The sequence below is a fragment of the Nelusetta ayraudi genome, unplaced genomic scaffold (assembly GCF_046127955.1).
Source record: "Nelusetta ayraudi isolate G7.1 ecotype Tasmania unplaced genomic scaffold, CSIRO-AGI_Nayr_v1 ptg000151l, whole genome shotgun sequence".
NCBI lineage: Eukaryota > Metazoa > Chordata > Actinopteri > Tetraodontiformes > Monacanthidae > Nelusetta > Nelusetta ayraudi.
Genome location: NW_027466201.1, coordinates 2,129,801 through 2,149,624, shown reverse-complemented (window position 1 = coordinate 2,149,624; position 19,824 = coordinate 2,129,801). Strand labels below are relative to the sequence as shown.

The 19,824-nt window shown below is 45.3% G+C and overlaps 1 protein-coding gene across 3 annotated transcripts in view; it reads right to left on the bottom strand.

Annotated features, from left to right (window-relative positions):
• Positions 1 to 13,940: 13,940 nt before the first annotated feature.
• The window catches only part of LOC142879946 (syntaxin-binding protein 5-like), an 88,007-nt gene continuing 82,123 nt past the window's right edge, over positions 13,941 to 19,824 (bottom strand). For all 3 annotated transcript variants that reach the window (XM_076013527.1, XM_076013529.1, XM_076013528.1), the window contains 5 exons: positions 18,975 to 19,344; positions 17,936 to 18,101; positions 17,537 to 17,648; positions 17,220 to 17,440; positions 13,941 to 16,643 (listed from right to left, as the gene is read on the bottom strand). In XM_076013527.1, coding sequence (XP_075869642.1) covers positions 16,602 to 16,643; positions 17,220 to 17,440; positions 17,537 to 17,648; positions 17,936 to 18,101; positions 18,975 to 19,344 — 911 coding nt within the window. In that variant the 3' untranslated portion in view covers positions 13,941 to 16,601. The remainder of the gene's footprint in view (positions 16,644 to 17,219; positions 17,441 to 17,536; positions 17,649 to 17,935; positions 18,102 to 18,974; positions 19,345 to 19,824) is intronic.

Below are 19,824 nucleotides of genomic sequence, written 5' to 3'. Positions count from 1 at the left end.
GAAGGACGTGCACTGGCACCAGGTAAGCGGCGCCGCTCTTGCATCATCTTCCTCATAATTACACTCGGCGTTGACCTCTTAAAATAAGGGGGGTTTGGCGAGCACCGCGGGCAGAGTGTTTTGGGAGGCAGAGAGCTACGTACAGTTTAGTTGAGGGGGAAAGTGTTTATAGTTTCAACGGAGCGGGGACGAGGAGACTGTTGAGTCTGCCAGTGGAAAGGCGAATAAATAAACATCGGTGCGCAACAGCTCCGAGGCAAACTGGCCGCCGGCAATTTTTTATTTATTTTCTTTCCTCGTGTAGCAGAGAGAGACCTGGATGCAAATTTTGAACAGTTTATTAACCGGTTGATGGATGATATTAAAGTGTTTCTTTTCGCCAGGAGGGTCCAAATTCCATTGTAGTCCACAGTTTTTCCATTTTGAAAATTGGCAAATCGGATATAGAGAACAAAGGTAATCATTTAGTGCACATGCCGCAAACTCAATGTCTGACTGAAATCGACAGCTGCATTTATGGGAATGTTGGCATGCTAGCAGATACCAACATTGACTAGCTTGCGAACTGCTCGCTCAAGCTATTTCTGTCAAGTCAACAATATAGTGTTCAATGAGAGGAAGAAAACATTTTTGGACCGCTTTTTAGCAAGAGCTAAACTGCATTTTCACATACAGTATTTGTCAGGGCAGTTTGAGAGACGTTGTTAACCTTTGAATGTCAGAAAAGGATGTGATCTTTTCAAGATTTCAACAATCAAGTGTCAGCCGGCCTGCCCCGCCTCTTTTGCTTTGTGGGTTAACTGTTCCTCATTAGCCAAACGCGGAACTATACAATCTAAAGTGACTCCTAATTAACTCAGGAAGGGCTGAGCGTAAACACCCACCGCCTGTTACAAAACATTGAGATCCGAACGGCTATTTTTCCCCCTTTTTCGCTTGATTATTTCAACCCTCCTTGGTTCACACTGAGCATCCATCTGCGCAAATTAAAGCCGGTTACAAACAATTTCCGAGATGAAAAATACACCTATAACTAACCATCCCACATGCCTCCTCATCACTGTAAGCGCCCATTTCCATAAATGCTTCCTAAATGGATCATGCAAATCAGGCGGTGAATTAGCAGGAGGGATCATGATGATGTGTTATCCATCTGTGGCGTTGCACTTCCGACACAACGCCCCTAATTGACAATCGCTGTCATTGTGGCCCATCTCAAAGATGAGGTTCACTGTTGGCCCCAGCCACATTAATTAGGATGTGTGCCGTCAGCTAATTGTTCTGATTAGCATGGGCTTTCTGGCAAAGGCAGCCGCGCTAATCAGAAAATCTATTCTGACCGGACTCATCTATTTTGAAAGTGGCAGATTTTTATCTCGCATTATGGCATATTGATGATAATAAAAAAAAAAAATAATAATAATGCAGTGCGGCAGAACAAAAGGGACCCGAGGCCCCTGCGCAAGGGAGGAGACCTAGCTAATCTATCTAATAGCGTTCTGGTGCCATTCTTCAAAAGAACGATTTTCATGAACACAGGGGCGGGAGTCACCACGAGCCCAAGAATAGTGCATTATGGAAATACAATACGATATTGATACAATTACAATGGCGATAAATCATTGTTTTGTCACTTCTCTAAATTGTGTGAGTCAAACATTTGCTTTCTCAGAGAGAAAATAGCTGAATTTCTATTCACAACATTCATGAAGAATGAATGTATCATCAACATACATGGAAACTTTGCCACATCATTTTTTCACACCTCACCTGTGACCCATAAGTCTATTTAAACTTCTACTGGATGGTGTGAATTCACCCGTGCCCCCAGAAACTGATCCGCTGTTTCTTCGGAAGATAGAAAGAAAACTCGGCACTTGACGCGCGCGTGTGAATCAGGCTGACAGTGTCGGGTAGGAAACGGTGGGAGGTCTGGATGCGTTCACAACGGCCGTGTTCAATCGGACTGGTTCATTGGCTTGGAATGTGCGGTTCGGTTGAGAGTTGGCGTCCAATTGTATGGCGATGCGGGTCAAGGAAGCGAATGTCTCAATGTTCTTTCCAGATGACGACTGCAGAGTATCAATACTGTGTCAGAGCGAACAAGGTGTTGGGTTGTTCTCTGGATGAGAGTAACCACATGTTGGGGCCAAAAAACTCTCAGCTTAGAACAGAACTGATCTGATTCGCTGTTAATGGGATCATCCTGATGCATCGGACTGCCAATACAACAACAACAACAACAACAACAGGTGTGAAAACACATGTGTGTCTAATCCACCTTGTACGATTCCGCCACGGCGGACGGCGTTATCAACCAGAAACACACTGCGGCCTCTCCCGCTATCGCCGGCGAAACACGTTAAGCCGGAGCTGCGAGAGGACGGGCGTCGGTGTGTCGCGTCCGGAGGCTGAACATCACGTGATGCCGTCAGAGGGAGGGGGTTGACAAACAGCCGCCGCTGTGCTCACCGGCAGATACACAACACGTGACAGATCGCACTGGACAAGTGACAGATCACGGACAAGTGACACACAGCCAAGTGAGAAAGAAAGCTTGAACTGTATGAAGAGTTTGGTTGTTTGGCAACATGTATATTGGCAACGTGTGTGTGTGTGTGTGTGTGTGTTTGTGTACAGTATATTCACACATACATATATGCACATACATATATGTGAATATATCATTTCTGCAGTTTCTTGATGGGGGGCAAACAAAGTGACTGTAAAAGGATATTGACTCATTTTCCTTGATGTCCATGTTCCCTACAGCGCCTCTTTGTGAAAACCCAAGATTGTCTCTTATCTTTGTTTATGCACATTTCTTTCTGGGAAGGTGCTCAAATGTGACAGGTGTCACGCGCTACTTTAAAACAAGGATTTTTTTTTTTTTTCTCTCCCCCCTTTTCAAAGGGACTTTTGCAGCTGCCTGATCCATCACTGCTCTTTTCCCCCCAGAGAGAAGTCTGACATGCTGGCTGTCAAATATTCAGAAACAGAGAAGCGGAGCTTCGCTGTGCCTTCAGGCTACTGCGGCTGGGTGCCTGAGCCTAACGGTACATGTTTCACGCTGTGTACTCTATTAATATTTCTCTCTCTTATATAAAAGGACTCCTACCTGTCCCCTGCCGGAGATTTACAGAGATAAAGCTGCTGCAACTTGACAGACACTTGCAAGCCATGGCTACAAAGACTTCCATAGTGGTAGAGAAAAAAGGGTTTTGAGGGAGGATTAAAGGCCTGAAAGTGGTGAAAAGTCAGACAAAGGTGGATTTCCCAGCACTAACTTCAAGTTAAAATGTGGCTCTCCCAAGATCCAGGATAATAATGGGCCACCGCTTCCTTAAAACCTTTTGAAAGCGCATTACGAAATAGAAAATTACTGCAAACCGCATACTTCCAAACAATTTCCTCTCATTCGCATTAAAGTTTCTACGCCGGCTTGACGTGGCTTTAGTTCAATTAGAGCAAAAATGTCTAAACAGGTTTGCTGAATGAACTCTGACGAAGCTCCCATGACCTGAGTCGTACACTCGGTCTTCCCAGATGTTTCCAGGAAATGGGAAACATGGCCGTTAGCATTAACAGCATTAACAGCTGTGTTTTCGAAGGACGGTGAGACCAAAGTGTCCCTCGTCTGTCGTCTAGTTGTATTTGTGAAGCTGCACGCATTTAGATCGATTGGATTATTTTGTCTTGGCCTCAGAGCACTGCTTATTAATCACACGTTCACCTCTCCGCACCTCCGTCCTGCGACAACACTGCGCTTTTACGTAGCCTCGTCAACTCGCATCGAACCTTTCGGTTGAATGCCTTTTTCATTTTCAAAACGGCTTTTAGTCAGTTGTGTTGGCTGAAGCGCTTTGTTCCGAGCTTTCAAAGAGGTGCCGAGTCTGTCGCCATTAGTGTCGTCATTGGAAACTGAGGAAAGGTGTTGCTCAGGGCAGAGGGGACGTGGACCGAAACTCATATTTCAATGGACAGTTGCATAAACAGGATAAATAAGAGTGCAACCGTCTCAAAGTGAGGAATGCTCCCCCAACAGGGACAGTTGTGTTGGTGCGTGCTGGGCGAGGACTTGATGCTCGAACTCGTGTTGCATTGGGGGGGGGGGGCTATAAATACACTCATACACGCACGTGCACGCGTGGCACATGTATGGATAGAAAATATCACCGGTCACGCCTGGTGTGAAGCGATCTGCGGTGTTTGAGTCGCCCAAACTTCTAAAAAAAAAAAAAAAAATTCCTGACTGTTTCACTTTTCCGACGAACACCTGTGTCTCCCAAGCAAAGTGCAGGATCGCTCCCGGCCAAAAAGTACATTTTTTATCTCTAGTCACTTTTTCTCAGAGTTTAACCGCCGCCGGTGACGTTTCGCACGTGTTTGCACTCGCGTCCGCTTCTGCCGCTCTCGCTAATGGTTTCAGCCCGACTGGGGATCGTCGGTTCCGCCTCGGGGCCGGTTGGGGGGAAAGGGGTGGGGGGGGGAGGGGTGTGCTGAGAAGAAGGCTGGGTCTGTAGCCGTAAAGTTTTGTGACGGTAATTAGGACGGCGAAAGCGCTTTGGCAAACATGTCAAAGCGATGCTTTGTCGTTATCTTGTTAAAATCAGGTGCGCAGGATCGTACCTGCATCGCCGCCGCCGTCGCCGCCGGGAGGTCTCGCTCGTGTTTACTTTTGGAAAGTTTAACGAGCGCGGGCATATTTGCTTTCTAATTTGGTCCCGATCCCCACTCGCCGGGGGGCTTAATCCGTTTCAAAAGGAGGGCACCGACAAGAGAAGACTGGTTCTCTTCAGCCCACGAGAATCTGATCCGGCCCTTTATTTGAAGAACTGCGGCAGATCTGTTACTCACAGCGTCTGCTGCTCGGCCTTCTTTGTGGATTAGTGCTGAGGTAGGCAAAGAGCGTCGCTGTTCTCAGCGCCGCACATTCACTGGGGACGAGGTTTTAGCCCTGTCACACACACACACACACACACACACACACACACACACACACACACACACACACACACACACACACACACACACACAGACCTCTCTGGAGACTCTTTAGGCTAGCAGATAGCATCTATGACAGTGGTCCTCAACAGGAATCGCCAATAGTGGGTCTCTGTGTTTACATTTTAAAAGCAGATTATTTTGTAACACCTTCCTGAGATATTTGTTTTGGATTCGTGAAAGCGGCCTTGTTTTATGTCATTCAACTATTTAAAAAGAATATTTAAATTTATGTCAAAACGGAAATGACTGCATTGTTGGTTCGATCCCGGGCTCTTTCTGTTGCCCCATGAGTTCAGAGGAAAGCGGTTTTATTTGATTTTACTTTCGCTGATATTTTTGTTGTTGTTTTGAATGGAAAGGTTGTTTGAGTATTGTCGCTTGGGACCTGAACGACCTCAAAACACGAACCTTTAACACTACTGAAAAAAAAAAATTGTTGCGGCTCTTGATGATCCAAGACCAAAAGCCTTGATACGTTTGGGGGTTTGTGTATTTGCAGCTGCATAAACAGGCCCAGTCACAATTTTTTGTATCAGTTTCCCCTCCATCAGGAGCTGCACTGACAAAGAAAACACAACACAACACTCACCGGCCAGTTTATGAGGGAAAACGTTCTGGCGCCCGCTAACGCAGACGCTAATCACACTCAGTCGTCCCTTTTGATTTGCGACGTCTCTTCTGCAGATCAGGTGGCCTTTAACTTCAAATCAGTCAAAAACGAAAAAAAAAAGAGTGGGTAATTAAACACAACGTAAAAAAAAAACAACTAATTGTGGCCTCTCATTAATACATATGCAACATACAGTCATTTGCCAACTCCAATGCTACATGGAACGATACGAGACGACAATGTGTCCCTTTGTTGAATCGTCTGCCGTAATTACGAATGCAATTCTTGCCAACGTGCTGGGAAACTTCCTATACTTATACGCGCGATACACTGATACGCTTTAGCTCACGTTACGGTTCCTCTCAGAGTCGTCAGATTGCTCAGTTAATGAGCTGTCTGATCGAAACGCCGCGATCAAATGAGGGATCTCATCGCCGCCTGACATCTGGCCGGCGGCCCCGCGGGCAAACTTCTCCTGTCACACATTCTTCACGGCTTACAGTGCGGCGGGCCCGGACCCTCTTAATGGAACACAGGCGCGTCAAGTAAAAAAATGCAAATGAATACGCTGCACCGGGGTGAGGACTTAATAGAAGCTTATGATTGACCCACATTCAACGCAAATTCTCACAGGGTGGAGCGTGTCCCTGTGGCAGCGCTCAATTTTCTTCGGCGACAGTCGCTATTCAAAAATCCCCCCCCTTACCCCAATCACACGGTTGCCTTGGAAACACCAGCAGCAGCTGGCAGGCTTTTAGAAAAAGAAGAAGAAGAAGAAGAAGAGGGGAGAGGGAAAAAAAAAAATCTAAAATGAAGCGCCTGGATCTCTTTAAATTCCAGTGAGGGAATATCCCAAGCCAAGACACGCGGGGTCCAAGGTTTAGCGCAACGGTGCATTAGCAGCGTTTTTGCACAACTCCAGATGACACACAAACACACACACACACACACACAAAAAAAAAAAACCCAGTGAGATTGAAAGAGGAGGCAGGGCAATATATTTTTCTTACCGAGAGCTTTTCTGTTCTGGACCATCTTCCCCCATTTGCGCAGCAAAGCGTTTTCAACGCCAGGATTTTATCACTGCTGCGATGGTGGGAGAAGCGGGCAATTTAACGTCTAGATGCCTTAATTAGACCCCCAGTGTTGGTCAAGCCGATAAAAAGCCAGGTCTCACTGCCTGAAAAAGCATATTGGAAAATTTGAGCAATTCGGAGGGACATTTTCAACAAAAGCTCCTCGCGACATCAATATCTGGCATCGAAATCTGAACCTGGACTCCGGTTTAGTGCATAATGATAACAACCACTGTCAGATATGAAGGTACATTGCCAAAAATGTGTTGACGAGACTATTTTACTGAACTTAAAACAAAGCTACAAAAAACTTAGCTATTCAACTTTTGGGCGAAATCTACGGAAAATGTGAAGTCTTATATGAAAACAGAGTCTTTAAGTAGAAGACGCAAATGGGCATCACTTCATCTCAAACAATTTACGGAAACAAACTAGCAACTTGTCATGTGACCTTCTTGCCAGGCGTCATCTTGCGTCGCCTGATAGGTGGAGAGTTTAAATACGCCGTCACTGAACCCGAAGAATTAGCCCAAAATTTTATGAATCAATCAATTGTGGTTTGTTTCGCTTTGAAAGGAAACATCCCCTTAGGCAACAAGTACTGAAACATTAGCAGTCGGACGGGAGCGTTCAAAAAGTCCACCCAGCCAGCGTTCTCGGTGCAATTCAGAAATTCCATTCCAAAGCCCGGCGACCTTCTCCACTGATGTAAACATTACTTTCAAGTCACTGAACCGCTGCTGGAGAATCTGATCCAACACAGACGGCCCTCCTACGTCTCCCTCCGACATCACTAGAAAGCGTCGCCGCAGCCCAGCGAGGCAGCAAGTGAACGCTGCCCCAAAAATTAATGCTTACCCCGTACGGGCAAAGAAAAGCCGAGGCCGAACTAATTGCAGCTCCTCGTGACCTCAGAGGCCGCAGGTTCGCCTGAAACAGCCGGTTAGCGTCCAGATTTGGAACGGCTCGTCCTCGGCCCCAACAAATTAGGACAATGAATGGGTTCTTTCCCAGTTGCTGAAGTGCTTTATGATATTTTGATAAAAGGGCACCGACGGACAATTTAGGACGTCTCCATTTTTACCTCTTTTTCGGTTCGCCCATTATCCCGTAATTACGCCGAACATTTTTTTTTTTGTTGTAATTCCTAAAAGTAAATTGCAGAGAAATAGCCCAAGTGTGTGTCTCAGCATATTATCATCATTAATGGCGCATGCCGCAGCAGCAGCAGCAGCCTGCAGGCAGACAGACAGACGAGGAGCCATTTGCCACACAGGAAAATGGCTCCTTGTTGGAAAATGACAGGCACTCCCACCCAGGCCAATGAGTAGTCTGCTTAAAGAAAGACAAATGATAACCTCTGCCGCGCAGCTGTGGGACCCGCGTGCCCTGGATAAGGATCACGGGTATTTATTACCCCCGCAGGAGCCCCGAGGCTGCCGCACCTTTCAGAGCGAGTGCGGCTCTTGTGGGAATAGTGAAATAATATTTGGAAAGGCAGTTTGGGGGTATTTATGAGTTGACAAACCTCCGAAGCGGAGAGGAGGGAAATCTCGACGCCGCCCAACGGCGACGACGACGGGATTTATAAACGCAGCGATATCGTAATTACTCTCTCGTTTGCCGCCATACGGGAAATATAAATCTGCCGCTGAAGTGGTTAATTATGGATCAGGTGGGAAACCGCCAGATGAGTTCTTCTGGTCCCGTAAAACGTAGCCAACATGTGTGGCAGAGGACAGTTCGGGAACCAGGACGCATGGAAGTGTTTGCCAGATGTTGCTCAGTGAAGGAAGAGAAAGGAAGTTGTACTTCTGACAAGTTCCGAAAATTTGTTCTGTTTTATATGAAATCCGCTTGAACCTTTTCATTCATGATTTAGGAAAACCTCAGTCAGGATTTTTATTTTCCTTTTCCCAAAGAAGTTTTTATCTCTCTTTTGGCATGAACGAAAATGACAAAATTATTCAATATCCACTTTATTGACCACCATGCATGGAAAAGGTTAAATAAAAGCAGCATTGAACAAAAATATTTTCACATTCTTGCAAGATTTGTGCAGATCTAATGCGGTGTTGACTTTACCCCCCTGGAAGTGTCATCACTGTGTGTGTGTGTGTGTGTGTGTGTGTGTGTGTGTGTGTGTGTGTGTGTGTGTGTGTGTGTGTGTGTGTGTGTGTGTGTGTGTGTGTGTGTGTGATGAGCCACAGCTCCTTGTTTACCGGGACAGAGGCATATTTATGGTGTGTCAGCCTCTTCCTTCCTGCCTTTCATAACTGTAATCACCTGTCACCCCAGTCCCGACAATGTGTCAATAAACAACAAACTGCGGTGAACGCACACTTGCTCAATGCTGATGCTAACATAGCTAGCTAAAATGTAAAGCATTTCCAAGAAGTGCCATTTACAGGAAAACAAAACGACACTGAAGAAATATGAAGCGTTCAAATATTGTCATGTTGCTGCTTGCAGTACTATGTGCTGTGTCCCACAGATTTTAATGGTTATATCCTGCACTTAATAATAATAATAATAAACTTTTATTTGTACAGCGCTAAATCACAACCAAAGGCGTCTCAAAGCGCTTTATACAATCAGAGAGAACCAACCGGGCCCCCGGAGCAAGCAAGATGCAACAGTGGCTGGGAAAAACTCCCCTGTGGGAAGAAACCTAGGGCAGAACCAGACTCCAGAGGGCCATCATCTGCCTATGAGTAGTTGGGGTGAAGTAGAAAAATAGAGGGGAGACAGAGAAAGAGAGAAAGGAGCAGAGTGAGCCAGGGTGGCAGACAGGACAGAGTGAAAAACAGATACACCAACCAGGCAAAACGGATATAAACACATTCCACATGGACAGCAGCCTTGAATTATTTCCTATTCTTTGTAAGTGTCCATGCTTTGGAAGGCAAGAGCCTAGCTCGATGGACAATCTGCCGATAGGACAAGTCCAGGTCTTAAGCGTGGTGGTGGGATGAAGCGATGACACCAAGACCCCCAGGACAGCACAATCCAGCTCCTGGCGCAGTGGTCATCACCTGCCGGGGACACAGAGACTGCGGCAGTATCATGCATATCGAGCATTGCTGTACAAAGCATAATGAGAGTTTGGACAGAGTGGATAGAGTAAAAGATAACTTTTTTCCCCCTGTTTGTTACTGTGCACGTGCAGCGTGCAATGGATGACTCGGCATTCATGAGGTAAGCAAACTCTTGCCAAATGCACTTTAGGGGTTAAAATTACGCAACATCTCAAGACGCACTTCCATTATGCAGGAACGTGCCGGAGAACCCGGAGAGAACCCACGCAGACACGGGGAGAACATGCAAACTCCACACAGAAAGGTCCCAGGCCCGGGCCCCGGAATCGAACCCACGACCTTCTTGCTGTGAGGCGGCAGCGCAAGTAGAAAAATTGTAGATCGAATTAGAAAAAGTACAAGGTGATGCTTTGAACAGCTTTGCTTAAAACAAAACCAAAACCAAAAAAAAAACACTGGCTACATTTGACAGACACATGACAGAAGACAATAATATACACAATAAGGCCGGTTTACAGGCGTTTTCTCCCACGTGGAATAATTCTTCCATCCCTCAGTCATGCCTCACAAACCTGACTGATTAAATTCCACTCCGGTGCCCGTTGTAATTACACACGCGCGCGCACGCACGCACATGCAAACACAAAACGCACACATACACACAAGAACTCAATTTGTGTTATTAGTGATGTGGTATTTCAAAACCACATATTACAGCAAATTGAAATTGGCTGTGTTGGTAAGGCGGAGGGGTTTGGAAGACGGCCACTTTGTTTTGGTCCGCATTCCACCACGCTGTTCTTGGCCCGAGTGCCTGTTTCCTTGTCTGTGGCGTTCTTAACGGTGACCTTGTCTTTAAATTTTATGTCTTAATTGCAGCCTTAAAAAGGCTGCCAGCGACGGGACAGCTTTTTTTTTAATTTATTTTTTTCCTTAACAAAAGCTTCATGGTGACAGGTCACAACTGAGCGAGTAAGACTTTGCCCACAACTGAGGTTCAGGTATTTAAAATAACAAGGTCAGAGTTCCCACCACACCCGTGTCTGTTTTAGCCTCCCTTTGTACATCACACACACTCACACACACACACACACACACACGCACACAAGCAGTGTATACAGCGGTAAGACCAAGTACATACATATTTATACGAAAAAGCCACAACTGAAAGCCTCGACAAGAAAGAGAAGCCTTTCTAGCGGCTTTGGACAGACCTCTTTATTTACTTCTAAAGTATATTCGTAATGAAGTCATCACTTTTGGACAAAGTCTAGAGACATCCCGCAGTGTATATTACTTACCTCTGAGACAAAAATAGTCAGTGTAGGTCAGCAAATTTACAAACTTAGCAACCCAAAACATCAGATGCCTTTTTTTTTCTTTGCACATGTACAAAAAGCGTGGGAGCAAGATGGTACCAAAGGTGAGCTTTTGTTGAAAATGTCCCCTCCGAATTGCTCAAATTTTCCAATATGGAATCTGTCTGTGTTGCAAACAGCAACTGGCTACAATTTAACAAATACGGCTTTCAATTCGAACAAAAGCGAACGTATATTGCCTTGTAAAAACTCATAAAACTCAATCCCAGCCCTGGATGGCAGAGCAAATAAAAGCAGGGCACTGGCCCCGCTCTCATAAAAGCACCAAGATCCATCACATTGAGGTTTAATACGCCAATTCTTCCCAAGTGCAACAACAACAACAATGTCCTGGTTGCTAAACTATCTGCTGCCTATAGACTGTTCTGCAGCCAGGTTAGCGCTTGGTGTGCCACAGAAAAATAGGCATTTAATGCAAACAGAACAAACTGTTAAAGGTTGGCAGCACTGACTGTACTGGCAGAGGTTTTATAGACTGAAGATAGCGACCCTTAAATGCAATCATAAGCAAGAGTACTGACAAAGAAACCCTCGTGGAGGCCGCACATGTAATAAAAAAAGTTGTGTTTTTTCCCTCTGCCCTCAAGAAAGGAGGTATTAAAACTGGTTTATTTATTTCTAGCACTCACTATTAGAGGAATACTAACAGTAATCTCCAAAAGATAAATATTTGGCCTTTTCTCTCTAAATTGATTTTTTTTTTTCTCCAACAAATTAAAAAAAATAGCCGAACTGAGTTTCAAGTAGCACATCATTTTTTGAAACCCACCAATCTATCGGAGCAAACAGAACTGAGACAGAATCACATTTAACTTGCGACTTTCAAATGCTGATTAAATTGACCCTGCTATTTTGTAAGCTGAACACACACAATTCAGAGAGATTTCTACAGAACACAGAAATCGTCACCAGCAACACCAGATGTATTACATTAAAACACAAAACACCTGCGCTAGTAGCTGCCAGCTTCTTATGGCTGCCCTTGATTATATGACGTCGTCCTCTCAGTCACGAGAATCTCGCAGTTCTTCAGTCCTTCATCACACCAGATCATTTATGGTGACAAACTGTGCACGGGGGGAAGCTAAGCTATATGCTTGAAATAAAAACATTATAAACGAAAGAGTGGCTCTAACTTGGAGAACGTTTTAGCTAGCTAGCTAGCTAGCAAGCACAAGACTAGTAAACGGCAAACAGAAACGGGCCGATATTCAGTGTTATTAATTGCACCTGTGCGTTTCCCACGCAGCAGAACATTCACAACCAATCTTTTTTATACAGTTCGTATTGGTAAAACATACAAATTAGTGGATGGTAAACCTGAAAAAGATGAACAAATGTCCTGTTTTGTTTTTTAGGGCTGCTGTGCAGCATTATAATAACGACTTGATTTGGAATAGATGATTGAACATGACTAAAGGTCATTGTTCATTTTTGATTATCCCCCAAATAATTCTATGGCTTCTGCAAAAGCACTCGCTCCAAGCTGATGTTACTGACATTGACACTAACAAGGAACAAACGCCTCACTGCTGGTGGTGAGACTGACCTGGGGGAGGTATCAGTGCTCTTTGAAACCACACTAAGGGAAGATTTCAACTTCACAGGCGGGCAAGCTAGAGACGTGTTATTAATAGAAAAACACAGTCAAAGTGAATCCTGCACAACGTGGACCACGCTACACAGTACAGCAACATAAGCGACAGCTCATCCGAGTCCTGTTTCCCACGGGCGTCACACTGACTCCAGTTGGGCAGACACGGCTCGGGTCATTCATGTTTCCGGTCACCACAGCAACGCTCTCAGCGAGGTGTCATTTGCTGAGTGGTGCGCTCGGAACAGCCCGTAGCCCCTACATCCGTGTGCGCCTGAGCACACGCTAACAAGGTCAGTGGTTCAAACTGTATGCATCAGCAAACATCTCTCCCCGGCGACCTTCGCTTCATGGCTTCAGTCAAATTGAGCAAATCAACATGATCTTCCTCATGGCGCACCCTCGTCCCTGATCTCACCAGGGCGTCTCTCAATATCACCTTTGACCTCTTGCAATGACTTAAGCTTGTATTTGGTGAAATGTATTAAGATTACAACACCACTTTATTTGATGGGTTTGTTTCTCTGCGTAAAAGGAACAAACATGATGAGCCACATAGCCATAAAATCTTTTCATTATATAGTGGAAGAATTTGCAAGGAGTGGACGGAATCTCAACCACCAATACCGGCACAAGAACATATAAACATATACAATAAACAAGTGTAAGTAACCAATAGGTATATTGGGAGAGTGCATTGCATTGTGGTCCAGGAAGAAAAAGAAACATTTGAATCAAGTGATGACTTTAAGCTACAATAAGAGAAAAGAAAGAGAGAAAAATATAATCTAAAAATGTTTAGCTCAATTCTTCCAAACCTTTCAGGTATAGAAAAAATGCGGGACATTTAATCAATAACTTGGCCATAAAAAATGAACAACTCATCCACCGCGTTTTCTTGTTAGCGTTCTACTTGTCAAGATATGTTCAAACAAAAAAAAAAAAGTCAATTGGACGACATTAAAGTTACCTAAGCGAGAAAGGTTGCGTGGATCAAACCTTTTCAGAATGACTCTCGCAGACACAGACGTGCATTTGCTGCCACCTTGTGTACATTTGCTAAAATAGCAATCCGTCGAACCGGCTTTTTTTTTTTTCCCCTCTCTCCCATTCTCCAACCATGTCCACATCATTTCTTCACGCATTCACGTCGGTGTGGAAACTTCACTCTCATTTCCAAACGTGCACAGAATTCAGCAAAACGTTGTCTTTTTTGAAAGATACTTGAAGACATGGTACATTTTCAACTTTTATTTTTCCATTGCACAGTAATTTCTATCTACATAATTTCTAAACCTTTGTGGCAGCAGATAAAGTCATAAACATCCATGTGAAAGTTGCATAAAACTGTACAGTAAAATTAGCTACAATGAGAAAAAAATACTGCGACCCACTGATAAGAGTTGAATCCGGGACAGACTGATGGCGGATGGCGGACAGACGGGACTCCCTCTTTTTTGCTGCACGAGTGTGGAATTGTACCGGGCAGGAATACTGCATACTGTAGTTTAAGGACACGGGACCAAATCACTCATAGATGAGAACAATAAACAAACAAACACTGGAATAAAAAGAGGAAAAAAAAACACAAAAATAACAAGACAGGCCAGAGAGAATGCGATAAAAAGAGGTTATCAGGGGGGATGGCCTCAAGTGTATTTTTCCTGAAATTGTTTTGTTGTATTTTTCCGTCTTGAACTCAAATGTGGGGACAAAGTCGACACTTAACACTAAGAAGGCCATACATTGTTTGCTGCGGAGTCGATGGAGTCTCGCTGCTGGAAGAGACAAAGGCGAAGACTATCGAGAGTGAAGACTTGGACACGCACAGGGTGGAGTTTGCCAGGGTTCGGAGGTCAGACTCAGTATTGTGTTTTTTGTTTTCTTGTTTTTTGTTTTTCCTTTAAACCGTCATCGGCGGCTCAAGTTGATGGAACAGAGACTCAACTGGACTTAGACTGCTGGGACAAGGACGACTAGGACATTGACTTAACCAGAGCCTCCGATACATTTACTCCTTCTGAAACAGATACGTACAATCACACACCCCTCAACACCCACACGCACTTACGTGGACATCTGCAGCTCCGCTGGAATGGTTCAGGCGTTTGTTGAGATCAACTGATACTCAGGCCACTTAACTTCAGAGGTGATTCCAAATGGTATACATCGAAGCGGCTGAGACAAAATAAAACCCCAAACAATAACGACAACAACAACAGTGTGCTGCTATCTATAGATGGCTAAATTCCATTGCAACTCGCTCCTTTTCTTTAACCTCACTCCACGGCTGCCAAGACTCTCGGATTGGGATGGACCAAGAAACGAATGCGATGGAAAGGCTAAAGCAAATCTTTGGCGTCGGGAAAAAAATTATGGCCTCTCTCCTCCTCCTCCTCCTCCTCCTCCTGCGTTGCTCGGGCAACCAAGACATGTTTTATTTTATTTTTTTTTACGTTCCAGTTGGTCTTAGATTGTCAAACTATTTAGCTATGTACAAATAAAGGTTGAAAACGCCCGGTAGACAGAAGGGGGGGGGGGGGTGCGGAGGGGGAGGACATCACATCCGGGCTTCACGACAAAAGTAGAGGGACAAACGAGACAACTGCAAACGTTTCTGACCCCAGATCTGTCTTGACTTGTGTTGTCTTTGAAAGATCGTCACACCCTGCACACATGTTTACACCCAAAGGAGGAACTGCTGTCTTAACTGGCAGGTCAGTCAGAAATCCGCGCAGGCCGTCGGCGACTACGGTCTGGCCGTCACGCTCAGGCTGAGGCCGACAGGGTGGGAGGACGTCACATGACCAGGTGACAGCAGCCAGGTCCCTCGGGTAAAGGACACACGCTCGTTGACCTCAAGAGTCGATTTTGTCGGATGTTGCCGTGATTTTTTTTCTTTTTCATTTTTGTTATGCCTTTTGCCTCCATTTTAGAATCCAGCCCTTTTTCATCAGGAGAAAAAAAACAAACAAGTAAAATATTCCAAACTGTCAGACGAAAAAGCCACAAAACTGATTTTTCAACAAATCAAAATATCGTCCGACTTCACAACCATAGAAAAATAAGAGTTTGTTTTTTTTTTCTTCAATTATACAGACGGAGCCAAAAAACAACAAACGACAAATAGAGGAATGGCAAGAAAGTAGAAAGGAACACACGCACGTACACTCGCACACCTACACGCCGTTGCAGGCACGCACACGCTGTGGTGAACGTTTAGGAAGTCTGCAAGATGCAGAGGAGAGTCTGCGGTGGTCATCCAGTGTACGTTGAGAGGAAACCCTGTCCCTGTGAGTCTCTGCATCCGGGAGGGGTCGCTGTGGCCGTACCCCCCCCCCCCCCCACACACACACACACCCCCTCCGTTGATCGGCCCTGGCTTCCTTCAGTTCTTGTCGCACAGAAGTGGATACAGTGTTGCACATTTATTAGATTTATGTATATAGTGATGCGTTTCGATTCTTTTCGTTTTTTTACACTTTTGGTAGTCTGTTGGTTTTTTTGTTTTTTTTAAATGGGGTATTTGGTCTTTTTTCTGTTCTGTTCCTTGTTCAGAATACTGTCCCCCCCATGACCAACAAGAACAAATATTTTGGCAAAAAGAGAAATGGAGGATGTCCAGGTTTTCAGAGGCTTGGAAGGAGATGAAACAGACAGACGTGGAAGGAAACAGAGGTCACCATTAGTTTGCTCCCTTCGTCCAAGGTCGTCCTCCTCCTCCCCCGTCCACGCCTCAGTTCCACCCTTAAACTGAGGTAAGAACAGTTTTTCAACATTGTGCTCGGGAAGTGTCCCAGTGTAGAAGGCTCGGTGGGATCGACGGACAGACAAACGGATGGGCGGAGAGCACGGGCGAGTCCAGGTGAGTCGATGGAAGGTTGCGGACATCCGGCATCAGAACTGGTACCATTTCTTGTCTTTGCACTTCAGCATCATCTGAGGGAGCGAGAAGAAGAAGAAGAAAAAGAAAGGAAGAGATGTGTAATTGTAAGAAACAAGATTTAAAAAAAAAAAAAAAAATCCAGAATTTCAACTTGAAAACTGATCAACTGATGATTGTTCTTGTAAATGTTAGGCAGGAGAGAGATGTAAGGCAACCACTAGGTGGGGTCAGTGGGTGGAACAATCACCTGACTGGAGGTATTATTTTATTGAAGTTTAAAAAAAAAATCATATTTAAGAAGAACTGAAACGTTAATGTCAAAAAATCTTTGCGTTTTCCTCTATAAAAAATTGAGTTGGCGGCTCAAGTTTGAGTTATTCCTCATGGTGCCATCCTGCCATCTTGTGGCTATTATGAGTAACTGATCTCTGACGAGATGGAAAACATTTTGCCAGAGTTTTCTCCCCGTTGCTGGGTTCTAAAGGAGAATTCAGACACAGAAGTACGGGTTTGAAATGCCGCAGTAAGAAGACGAGTCTGTGTGACTCATCTTTCACCAAGATTTTTGACCTGATGTAAAAACATCCCAGGATTTTTTTTATTTATTTATTTATTTATGTGTTTATTACGTCGTGGGCGTGTTTGGAAAAGGAATCTGCGCTGGCCATCATGGCAGCCGTCCTATCCTCCAGCTCGCCCAGCTTCTGTCCTCTTTCATCCAAGGCTATCCGGGCCCGTGCCAGCTCCCCCACCACACCAGAGGCCGCTCCCTTCATGCCCTCGATGCCTCCGGGGCCCGGGATGTGCTGAGCCAGACTCCGAGACGCCTTTCCAGCGGCGACCTCTCCGACTGAGTTGTTGTCGGGGAGAAAGAACAAGAGAGGACGTGTGAGAGGGCCGTTGTCAACCCCGGGCGAAGCGCTGTGCATGTTTAACACTGGCATACATAGCTCCTCTCTGTCCAGCGACTGCGCTCCGCCGCCAAAGAGGCCCTTGAAGAAGCCTCTGTTTGGCGCCTCGGGTGTCTCGACGGGCGTGAAGAGTTCGCCGAGCATCTCCTGAAACAACCGTTGGACACCAATCCTGTTACATGTTGTTAAATTCTCACTGGAGATTGGATTGTTTAAGATTGTTTTCTCCACTGTGATGATTGTCTCTCTTGTCAAGAAAACTATTCTTGTAAAAAAAAGAGACAATGACCTTGAAAAATATAAATAAATGCCTGTCCATTCTCAGCTTCCGTAGAACTGTATGCAAGCACATGTCAAAACTTGACACAAATCGTACTCCCAGATTCTGGGCAGTGACTTAACACAGCTTTCCAACACCCAATGTTAAAACCTGCCTGTAGGTTTTCACAGATTTCCTGGCTGTACGTGATCCTCTGGACCTCAGTGGGCGAGCACAGGTACATGGCCTGACCCAGGTTGGCGAAGCAGAACGTCCTGGCTATCCGCATGTCTGTCAAAGGCAGGTAGTTTATATCCATGAGCGGTCTCAGGCCTGGCACACTGCAGACGGGGGGGGGGGGGGGGGCAGAAAGTAGCAGAAGCATTTTTAGGTTAAAGGATGATGTGTCTCCTTTAAACTGGTTTAATGTAGGGGAAATAGGTTTGCCCTTTAATACTCAGACAAGGACGTTCATTTGCAAGGAGCATTTTTAACAGAAATAGGAGACGGCGCCTGCAGCCAGACAGACAGCTGGGAAAACCTTGTTTTGTCAGACACCCATATGGGTGTCTGGTCTGTCTCTGTCTCGCTCTTCTGTGGGAGGAGACGGAGACAAATGATGAGTAAAAGAAGGATTATTGATAAAAATGGGTCATAAAGCCACTCACACTTGAATCTTTTCAACCACCGCTTTACAGTTGTTTTGAATAGCAGGATGATGGGAAGAATGTTTCTGAAAAAGCATGGATGCGTTCATTTTGTTCAGTTACTTTGCAGGTTACCGCGCCAGTTCACAGCAGCAGGATCGCTCAGATTTCAGCTCCTTAATGTAAGTTTATTTTAACACCGGCCTTAGTACTGAACACCACGGAAGAAAGTTTGACAAAAACAGTAGGTGTCTGCTGCAAGGTGGCCTTAAAAAGACCAGAAGAAGACAAGAAAACAGTCAGGAATGGACTTGCTGGTAACAAAACTTGTACTTGTTCTCACTGGATGAGGTGAAATTTTCAAACTGTAAGACTAACACAGACTATAACACAGCAACAAGACACGTTTAAGCAAGAGTCCTCCAGAGCAATTAGCCACAATGCGGAGAAACCAGCTAGCTAAACCAGCAAGGACGGCTAATAAAACTTAAGAAACAATTAAACATACTTGAATCTAATGACGCCGGGGTTCACGCGACCAGCTACTTGCGTGCAAGCGCGTCTCACCTGAGGGTCATAATGTGACCGTTGGCACAGAAGCACGCCACGCACACGCCTTGGCTCATCATCACCACGTCGACCCGCAGGATGAACGAGGTCTCCGTGATGCTGTGTTTGTAGATGCACGTCTGGGAGGGCAGTGACATGACCTTGGCCTGTTTCTCCGAACACACCACGGCGTAGAGGCTCTCGTTGAGCTCCTGGGACGTGGACGGGGACACAGATACGGGCCTGCGCTTGCGGACCTTCTCCCTCTCCTCGCCGTCCGTGGTGACGTTGGGCTCGAACCAGGGCTCGTAGGCGTGGGGTACCAGAGAGCCCGAAGAATCCAGGAAGGCCATTCGCAAGATGCTGCCCTTCAGCCGCACCAACATTCCTTGTTTAGGCCATCAAAAGAAAAAAACTATCTTAATAAATGTCCAACATGTAACACTTACAAGGATCTACTGGAGAATACAATACATGTATATATAGTCCAGTTAAGCCACTGTCCACTAACTGTCCTGTGTTTTCAGGTCCAACATACACAGTATCGACTGTGGCCCATGTGGATCTGCTCAGGGTTCACCCTGATATCACAGTTCATCAGAATGTTGTGCCACCTAGTGGGATATTAGAAAATTGGGATCGACGTCACAGCTAGACGACGTTACCATTTGGAATTTTCTGTTGAACGAAAAATGTTCATAGGGTGATCCTGAAGTCACATGCTGTAGCGGTAGGGGCGGGTCTACCTGTCTGAATGCAATTCATTTTTTTGTTTCATTTTTTTGAAAGTTGAAGCTAAAGTGAAAACAAGACCGCAACGCAGTGTGAACTTGTGTGCAGTATGTTCTCTTACCACAAGATGGTACTA